At 32.6% G+C, this 10,432-nt stretch overlaps 1 protein-coding gene across 1 annotated transcript; it reads right to left on the reverse strand.

The window, feature by feature from the left end:
- Positions 1 to 309: 309 nt before the first annotated feature.
- On the reverse strand, positions 310 to 3,569 carry LOC109220697. Its single transcript, XM_019385155.1, has 5 exons — positions 3,248 to 3,569; positions 2,975 to 3,149; positions 1,932 to 2,482; positions 1,245 to 1,855; positions 310 to 729 (listed from the first exon to the last, which is right to left on the reverse strand). Exons 1-5 carry the CDS (start codon positions 3,567 to 3,569, stop codon positions 310 to 312), a joined length of 2,079 nt encoding a protein of 692 aa, XP_019240700.1.
- Positions 3,570 to 10,432: the final 6,863 nt, after the last annotated feature.

Genomic DNA, 10,432 nt, shown 5'->3' on the forward strand with positions numbered 1-10,432 from the left:
ATTATTCAGCTGTATTCAGTTGTATTTTGGTGTATTCATTTACTAACAGTGCTACTCAACTGTATTATTCATAAAAATACATCAGCTGTATCCAGTTGTATTTTTTAGTATTCATCTATACTCAGTTATACTCAACTGTATAGTTCATATATATTTATCTGTATAAAAATACTTCAACTATATGTATTCAGAAAATATTCACGAAACTCATTTCAGAATATATTACTTGAAAATGAGAATTTATTACTTGACAATGTCATCATAAGTATTGACAAATCGTTGAAGCACCAATACATGTCAGAGTGTTAACTATTTATTACATGGAGCATTTCTACACGTTCGCTTGTTATGTCCTCCCTGCCCACATATGCTACATGAATGTTGATTTTTCAGCTGCAGCAATTCACTTAAAGTTTTATCTCGCTTCTTCTTTGGCCTTCCAGGAGGTCTTTTCCATTTGGGTGGTAGTACAACCTCCTCTGCAACATGTTCTGGTATATTCCAGTCATTTCTGTCCGGTAGCGGGTACACTGGCACATCGTATGTCATTACAATTGTATTTGGTTTGTAATAGTTAGAGCAATATTCTTCTGGCATTAGAAACTTGCTCTTCAATACAGCCCAAGCATGTGGGCATGGCAATTCATCAACTTGGAACCTCCCACAAACACATTTTCTCTCTAACAGGCAGACTGTGTAATTCCTCCCACCATCGTTAACTATATGTAACTATTCAGTTGATGGTACCACCTACATTTAAAAATAGAAATATAACTTTTGAGCACATATACCTGAATTACCAAATGTATAATGCTGAATTAATAAGTTACATACAACTGAAATATTTGCATATATATGAATACATCATATATTTAGACCAGGAAAATATCAACTGTGAGAATTGCAGAACTTATCAAAAGTCTGTTGTACTTTAGGCAACAGGATGCTAACAAAAGCATTAGAATCATACATATTGACAATACATATTAAAATTACATATAATACAGCTTTGTTAGTTGTATTCGGATGTATTCCAATAGTCTTTGCAGCATGTTTTTAGTTATATTCAGTTGTATTCATATCAGATCTACGGAAAAATATGTCTTTTATGTGTTTGAATATAGTTGTATTCATATGTATTAATGTTAGTTCTACTTATAACTGATTGTATTCAGTTGTATTCATGCCATTAATTCGGAAAACAATTAAGCTATATACAGCAATGACATTAAAATATAACTTACAGTCATACGTGTAGACATTCCCTCATTCAAAGTCAGCATCTCCTGGTATTTTTTTCCAAGCGTCGTGTATGTCTGTGTAGCTTCTTTGCGGTTACTACAATTCCAATGTCCAAACATCTTCCTAACTTCTTCGAGGAAGTTGTATATTGGCAATTTCCTTGCTGAAACTAGTGCGGCATTGATTGACTTAGCAATATTTGACGTCATTGTCCATCCCCTGTTAACAGGTGCGTACAACCTAGCCCACTTTTCGTAACCAGCTAACTCTAAGTATTCTTTCACCCTAATATCTACCTTCTCCACCTTCTCCATCAGACTGTCAAATTCAGCTTGTGTGTATGCTTTTGCCATCGAGAAGTATATCTCGATCAACTTGGCATGGCTCTTTTTGAATTTCTTATATACGTTGTTCCATAGATGCCATATACAAGCAAAATACGGTACATCTGGATACACTCTCGATACAGATTTAATGGTACTCTCATTTCTATCTGAAACGATGCACATATTTTCCCTTTCACCGTATGCTATCTTAAATTGCTCAAAGAACCACGTCCAAGCAGCATCGTTCTCTGAATCAATAACACCATATGCTAGTGGCAATATATGACCTGTAAATACAATTGAATATAATTATTTTTAAAACATGTGTTTCAATATTTAAAATATTATAATTCAGATACTCACCTGCACCATCCAACGTGCTTGCCGAAAGGAATGTCCCGGTGTAGTAAGATTTTAGGTGACTTCCATCCACAACAACAATGGGTCTACAATGATCAAACCCCCTTATAAAGGCATACAAGGATATATACACGTACATGAATTCATTTTTTGGCGATTTTACCATTCTGATGTGGGAACCTGGATATGTCATATCCATTGTATATAAGTATCCTGGTAATTTTTTGTATGAATCAGCCGGTTCACCTCTCAGAAAATTCATTGCCTTTTCTTTAGACCTCCACGCCAACATGTAGCTAACATCTACACCTAAATCTGATTTCACATCATCAATAATATCCCTTGGAGTGTATTTCCTCTTGTGGTTTGTAAGCTTAGGCCTTATCATACCACCTATAAGGCTGCTACTAGCCTGCCGCTGCTCATACACCTTGTCCTTCAGCGGACATGTATGGTTATCATTGAATTCTCTCACCTTGAATAGTTCTGATTTGTTAATGCTTGAAGTCTTAAACCTCCATTCACAATCTTCTGAAATACATAATAATGCATAGCTGCAAAGAATTAATCATTTTATATTTGATTAGCATGTGTTTACAAAAAATACAGCTCATATACAGACAAATACAATCTGACATAGATACATCCTGGCACATATATATATATATTATATATATATATATATATATATATATATATATATATATATATATATATATATATATATATATATATAAAACTGAATTCCATTGTAGTTATATGCGTTTAAATACAATGAATACAACTGAATACACTTGTTTGTATATACATACACTTAATGCCACAGTAGACCAAATAAAAAAATAATTAGAGCCACTGTTGTGTATTTATACCATTAAAATACATTTGAATACATGTATTTAAGGACCCTAAACAAGCATATGTTTACTTCATCTGTGATCATCAAGAGGAAATACACAAATACGCATAAATTCAACAACGTTAAACTTACAGCTCGAACCAATAATAGAAAACACAAAGGAAAAAAAATTTAAATACATGCAAACCTAACAGCATTAGACCTATCAATCCGGAATTGAAACCGTTGAGCTATAGCATAATTCTCCATCACCTCTTTCAATGTAGCCTTATCCTTATAAACTTGTCCAGCCATAACCTCCTTTTGATTAGTTTTTGAAATTATCAAATCCTTGTGGAGTTCGAACACTCCAATCGCTTCTCCTGAATTGACAAATCTAGAGCCAATGTATCATATGTATCGGAATCGTACCTTTGAACTGCTTCATCTATTTGCACAATGTCGCCTTGATTTAAACTACCTCCGGATATAAGATCTGTTTCGATAGTTGTTATGCACAAAGGATACATCCCAAATTCTCTGTTCTCTTTTTTCAATTCTACATACACTCTGTAACCCATATCATTGTGTATTTCCATTGGCGTGCAATTTCCTTCTACTTTGTATTGTATTTTAATAGTCTTTGAGCTCAAATCTATACTCAGTTGATTAGAAATTGAAGCAACCAGATCATTAAAGGAGGCATACTCCTTTATCAGTATTCCCTCAATTGAAAAATCGATGTAATTTCCCTCATCGTTCCACTTGCCAGAATGACGCAACAAAACTGTTAAACTTGCCATATGTATAGAGAAACTATACCTTATTTTGTATATAATTTGTTCCAATCGAAAAAAAAGGAGAAGAGAATGGAAGAAGTTCGATCAGATGTTGCTCTGGTTTTTCGCTCTTTTCACGTTTCTGAGTTGCTTACAGATTAATGAGGGATCGTTTTAGTTGGTTTAGTTAAATTAGGAGAATATCATGTGATTTGATTTCCTTCCATTTTTAACCAGTTTAACCTTCCAGATTTTGCGCAGATACATTACTGTATTTCACGTTAATGCCGCTTGAATACAGCTAAATACATATCAAACTTAGCTGGAATTCCCGTTTTTACGCCTATTTTTTTTGTTGTATAAATAAATACAACAACTTAAATACATGAAATACATTGTATAAAAACATAAAAGGTATCTATAACACGTAATATAGCAAAGGGTATCTATAAATGGCTAATTAGACCTAAAAGATGGTGCTTTATAAAAAATTCTCTTAATTAATTTAATTAGATGAGAATGCATATAATTTATCATGGTTAAATGATTGAAGTTCATATGCAAGACACGTGTCATGTATGTACTGGTTTGGTATAAACACCTGGTGCGGGTAAATTTTTATCCTATATATACATATATGTATATTCTATTAATATATATACGTTATTCCATGTCAACCATGTCTATTAATATTATTTGTAATTAGATTTTATTTGTTTTATGAGGTTTTAAGTATTATTAGATCGTATCCACTTAATACTTTTAAATTTGAAAATGTAATCTAGGGTATATTCTTTTATGTTTTAACCCATGTTAATATTAGGGATTGGGCAAGCATCTCTATATTGTATTTATCATCATTACACAAATAAAAAGTTTAGGAAACTCTAACTGAACAAATTAAAGCATATCAATTATTTTTTTGTACACGTTTATCTTTTGGGATAATTTTAGAGATCTTCCTTCAAATTTTGCTTCATAAGATAAACAGTCTATATAGTTTTCAATATTATGCTTATCTTCCTTATAATTTTAATTTGTTTGAAGCGGTTCTTTTAGCTTATTTATTATTAAAATAAAAAGTATAATTTGACTAATTTACCCTTACTATTATACTTTTTATTTAACTATATTTTACAAACATCTTTTATGAATATCTACGTCTAATCATTAACGTGCAACGCACGTTCATAGAGACTAGTTATTATAAAAGCGCGAATAATTTATGCTAAATGTTGAACGACAAAAATATCCCTGAAACATTGATCGACTTTTATGCCCTTAAATATTTGTATAATTTAAGGATCTAATAGTAAATTATCTAATAATGGAATTCTTTTTTAATTTGAACTACACATATTGCCGACCCTACAACGTCGATCCTACTTTAATAAGAAAAGCACGTCCATAATTTTCTATCAAAAAGAATTATTGTTCCTAATTGCAATTCTCTATAACAAACAACGAAACAAGGCACGTACTAAATGAAAAATTTAGTACTATGTTCTAAAAACATTATAACATTTAAACAAATTGAAAATTTCTTATTATCCTTTAAAGTCAATTTTTATTAGTTTATATAAAGCTAAAACTAAATTATATGATATATTATGTGTTCCTAAGTATGAGGAGTTATTACATAATAAATTGAGTTAATTTTTAAAATATTAAATAATTAAACTATAATCTTTTAAAATATAACATCTACTTTTAAATGATAAAAAAAATATAGGGGCATGTTTATATGAATATTTTTCTTTTACCTGATAACAAGGTGGTTCTAATAATACAAGTGAAACTGTTCTCTTTAATTTATTTATTTTTACTTTAGTATGAGTAATTGATTCCTTTACAAATTTCTCAAAGAAAATCGATGGATATATGTTAGATTGTTTTCTAGAACAAGTTCGTTCAAGTCTTCTATATATCGAAGTTTAATTTTTTTTTTCCTTTGACAGGTTTATTTTATTAGATGCTCATGTGCCATAAATTGTTTCCAATTCAATGTTACATCAATTTATATTAAAATGAAAAGCAAAATATTTAGACTATTATTATTAATGTATTATGCGTGATGATTGGTTAAAAACAATTTAAAGTAAGTGAAACACAATGATTGGATGACTCTGTTACGAAAGCAAAAATATATTACGATGTTCATATAGAATGTGAAAATCAACTGGAACTTTCCAAACAAATAGGAAGCTTGTATAATATAAGGTATTGATTTTATCTTTGTGTATTATTCTAAGGATATTGAGTTTATGATTTAAGTTTTGTTTTTCAAATTATCTATCTTTTTCATATATATCTTATTCTAGATGATAAATATTTTTTTTTATAAAATAAATGTTTGTACTATTTAAGGTACTGATTTATTGAGGAATATTTTAGAGTATTATAGTAACATAATTTTTTTTAAATGTATCTATTCTTTATGTCCACATAATTCTTAGTTATTCTCGATAATACATATATAAATAGTGGAGATTTATCCAAAAATATTAGAATTGTTTTAACTCAAATGATTGAAATGAGTTTCAAAATTATCCTATACTTCTTCGTAATTTTCGATAATATTTTCAATTAAAAAGGCACGAACTCGAAGCAACTATGTGATTCATGTGACTGATCATGTATTTTATTATTTTTACATATGTTCAAAAACTTGTAAAAAGCCTTTTCAACAATGTTACGCTATATGTTTAAAAAAATCATATTAATAGGTGTCTCATGTAATTGTTTTTCTTACATGATTGTGACTATTATTTTTATTATATTTTACGGAGCAAGGTGAGCATTTTGAGTGAAAAATGTACAAAAATCGAAATCCCTAGTAATTTATTAAATAACCATGGAGTATACAATGCTTAAATCCAGTGCAAAATACAAAAATAATCGCTTTGTCAAAATAATTATATTAGTTAGTCAAATAGTATATAAAATATGTATACTATATATATAATTCACATATATACCAAAAAATATTTATATGCTATTATTTTTAGAAGCAATTAAAAATATATACTTCTCTAAAATCTTTAAACATGGACTTGATTTATCATAATTTTTTTACTTTGAATGCGATAAAGCAGCAATGATTATTTCATCTTGTAAATAATTTTGTTACTAAATTTAGTTAGTTGTTCTTTCATATCAAAGTTTTGACTAAAGATTTACGTGCAACGCATATACATAGTAACTAGTGTATTAAAAAGTTAGGACCGAACTGAAATGTTACACTTAGTACAAGGCGAGAAGTAAGTTCGAGACATGAGGTGTTATTGTACTTCCCGATCAATTAACTTTCTTTTAATACTACTGTTATACTTCATACTTTTCTCTTCAAAGAACAAGATGATTATTAAGCTTGGATAGAAAGGAAGTTTTCATTATGAGTTTATTTGATCACTTATACAATGATAACCTATTTTATGATGTGATACGCATGAAATGCACGCATGAGTTATGTTATGAGTTATATTTATGTATTTTCTTATGTAGCTTATGAGACAGATTAATCATTTATCGAGTGACAGACTCTCTTTTCATCTTGTGTCACGATCCTAAATTTTCCTCCGTAGGATATTGTGACGGCACCTAGTCTCTAAGACTAGGTAAGCCTATTAAACATGCGAAAATAACTGAATTAATAATTTAAGGTCTTAAATCTCAACAACTCAATGCATATGCAAATTTTCCAAAACCCGGTGAAATACAAGTCACAAGTTCTATGAAGTAAATACTGAATATCTCTATACATCATAGTCTAATAAGGATAAGTGTAACGACCCGACTGGTCTTTTTGCCTTCTAGAACCTCGTTCCCCTAAATAAGACTTTTCGTACTTGCTTTAACTGAATTAAGACTTGCGGGGATAGTTGATACGGGATTTGGAAGAGTTTGGATTGAAATCAGAACACTTAGTTCCTTAAGGATGGCTTAAAAGGCCTAAGGTTGGCTTAAAAGGCCAAGTTTGACTTTGGTCAACATTTTTAGTAAACGGACCCGCACTGGCATTTTGACGGTGCCGGAGAGTCCGTAGGAAAATATGGGACCTGGGCGTATGCCCGGAATCAAATTTCGAGGCCCCTAGCCCGAGTAATGAATTTTTGTTAAAAATTGTTAAACTGAAATTCTAAGGATTTAAAGAATTGAATAATGCTTGATCATGTTTGTATCGGGCCCGTATGTTGGTTCCGGAGCCCGGTACAGGTCCAATATAATACTTAAGTCTTGTCCGTGAAATTTGGTGAGAAACGGGACTGATTTGACGTAATTCGGACGTCCGGTTGTAAAAATAGGGATTTGAGTGTTCTTAAGGATTTCATGCATTTTGGAGTTGAATCCGTAGTTTTAGATGTTATTTCGGCGATTTGATCGCTCGAGCAAGTTTGTACAATGTTGTTGGACTTGTGTGGGTATTCGGAGTGGAGCCCCGAGGGCTCTGCTGAGTTTCGGGCATGGGTTGGGGGTGAAAAAACACCCCAGTTTTCTTGTGTTTCTAGTCAGTGTTGCAGGTCTCGCAAATGCGAGGAAATTGTTCGCAATTGCGAACCTCGCATTTGCGATGAAGCCAGGCTGGGGGCAGTCATCGCAATTGCGATTTTTTCATCGCATTTGCGAACCCAGCAAGGTCCGCATTTGCGACACCAGTGTCGTATTTGCGATCAAGGCAGAAGGGGGGCTAGTACGCAATTGCGATGCTTTTGTCGCAATTGCGACTTCGCATTTGCGAACCTGATGTCGCAAATGCGACATCAGAGGCCTGGACACAACTTTTAAAAACGGGACTTAGGCCATTTATTTCATTTCATCTGTACACTTGGGCGATTTGGGAGCTTTCAAAGAGGGGATTTCAACCTAGCATTGTGAGGTAAGTTGTTTCCACTTAATGTGAGTTTAATACTTGGGTTTGGGGTAGATTAACACACAAAAATTAGTAAAAATTCATGGGATTTGAGTAAAACCTAGGGTTTTGATAAAAATAAAATTTAACCATGAAATTTGTTATAGAATGAAGTAGAAATTATATATTATTGATCCTTAGGATATGGGTAACAACTTTCTTCAAAAATTTCCGGAATCCGGGCACGTGGGCCCGGGATCGAATTTTAGGAATCTTGTAATTTGGATAGGGGAATGACCCTAGTAGTTGGGATATGAACCTTTAAGCTTATATTGATTGGTTTCCACGCTATTTGGATAGTTTTGGAGTGTTTGGCGCCATATTGAGGGTTTGGGCTTAAGCTTGGACCGGAAAGTACGCTTTGGAGCCAGGTGAGTCTCCTTTCTAACCTTGTAAGAGGGAATTGTCCCCATAGGTGAAATAATTGAATAATTTGCCACTAAATGCGGGGCTACGTACGCACTAGGTGAAGAGAGTCCGTGCGTAGCCACTAATATTCTTAAGTCCGGGTAGTCTAGGACCCAAAAGCATGCTTTATGTGATATTCTTGTAACTTTATGGTCAATTTGAATTGCTCAAATCATGTTGAATGTGGTAAATGAAATTATAAAGAGGAACATCATGTCCTTGGCCTTTTAAAGAGAAATTGACATTCTTCAAATAATTGTTTCCCTGATATATCCCTGTTTGACTGTTAGTTGTGTTTAATTATAATGGACCGCGTCACACGAATGATTTGCCAGCGGGGTAATAGATGCATCTATCGTTTGCGCCGTTCGACCCTCCGGCAGTGCACACTTTACTTTTATGTTGGATCGGGCCGTACGACCTTGGCACTATTTGCGCATGCTTCTTGCTCGGTATTTTTTTGTGAATTGAACTTTTGTTAAATGCCCTGAAATGTAAATGGCTAATTGCTATGAATTGTTATTTATTTGTGACACACATGCTTAGCAACACTTTCTTATATTATTTGACCCTAGTAAGTGTCAAGTCGACCTCTCGTCTCTACTTCTTCGAGATTAGACGAGGTACTTACTAGGTACATTGTTTATGTACTCATACTACGATTTTGTACTTAATTGTACAGGATCTGAGGCAGGTACATTTGGCTATCAGTCTGGTGCGCATTCTTGATAGAGTCCCGAGATTCCGCGGTGAGCTGCCCTTCTCCCACACCGTTCAGCAGCGTGATGGAGTCTCTCTATACTTTTCGCTGTCTATTCTAGTTCAGACAGTAGGATAGATTTATTCTTTTGTGTATTCTACTAGATGCCCATATACTTGTGACACCATGTCTTGGCACACACATTAGTAGACTATTCTTTTGGCTTGTATAATCATGTTCTTACATTGCTGATTATCACTTATTTATGATTTAAATGAACAAATTTTCCGAACTGTTTTGGAAAAGTAAAACGAGAAATCACTAATATGTAGAGTTGGCTTGCCTGACAGCGGTGTTGGGCGCCATCATGACCTGTAGCTAAAATGGGTCGTGACAGAACGGACCAAGTAGAGATAAGTATTTTATACTGACTTAATAAAATAAACTCTCTAGCCATTAAATGTACTTATACTCTTAATCTTGATATAATTATTATTAGTTGTGTATATTATTATTATTTTGATTTATCAAAAGGCGAGATTATTTCGTGGGTCAATATGCCCGGTAAATTGGACAATAATAATGTACATTGGCGAAATAATAGTTAGTTGATGGAATCCATGTTTCGATTCAGAGATTGATGATACACCTTTATGAAATCTTATAAGTTTTCATGTGTAAACCCGGCCGGTGAATTTTGTATCCGACACATGAAATAAGTTAAGCGAAAGTCTAAAGGAAATAATCAATAAATTAAATCGTCAGTAATTTAATTTAATTGATTAGTATCTGAATCTTAACATGGGGAGTTAAATAAGATTTAATGGATGAATTTCGAAATTGAATAAGGAATGCAATTATAAATTTTTA

Source organism: Nicotiana attenuata, unplaced genomic scaffold (genome assembly GCF_001879085.1).
Source record: "Nicotiana attenuata strain UT unplaced genomic scaffold, NIATTr2, whole genome shotgun sequence".
Classification (NCBI taxonomy): Eukaryota; Viridiplantae; Streptophyta; class Magnoliopsida; order Solanales; family Solanaceae; genus Nicotiana; species Nicotiana attenuata.

Coding starts and splice junctions, on each gene's coding strand:
- LOC109220697 (XM_019385155.1), bottom strand. CDS start 3,569: ATGGCAAGTTTAACAGTTTTGTTGCGTCATTCTGGCAAGTGGAACGAT. Junction 3,150..3,247: donor AACAGATCTTATATCCGGAG/GTAGTTTAAATC, acceptor TTGTCAATTCAG/GAGAAGCGATTGGAGTGTTC. Junction 730..1,244: donor GAATGTCTACACGTATGACT/GTAAGTTATATT, acceptor TCAACTGAATAG/TTACATATAGTTAACGATGG.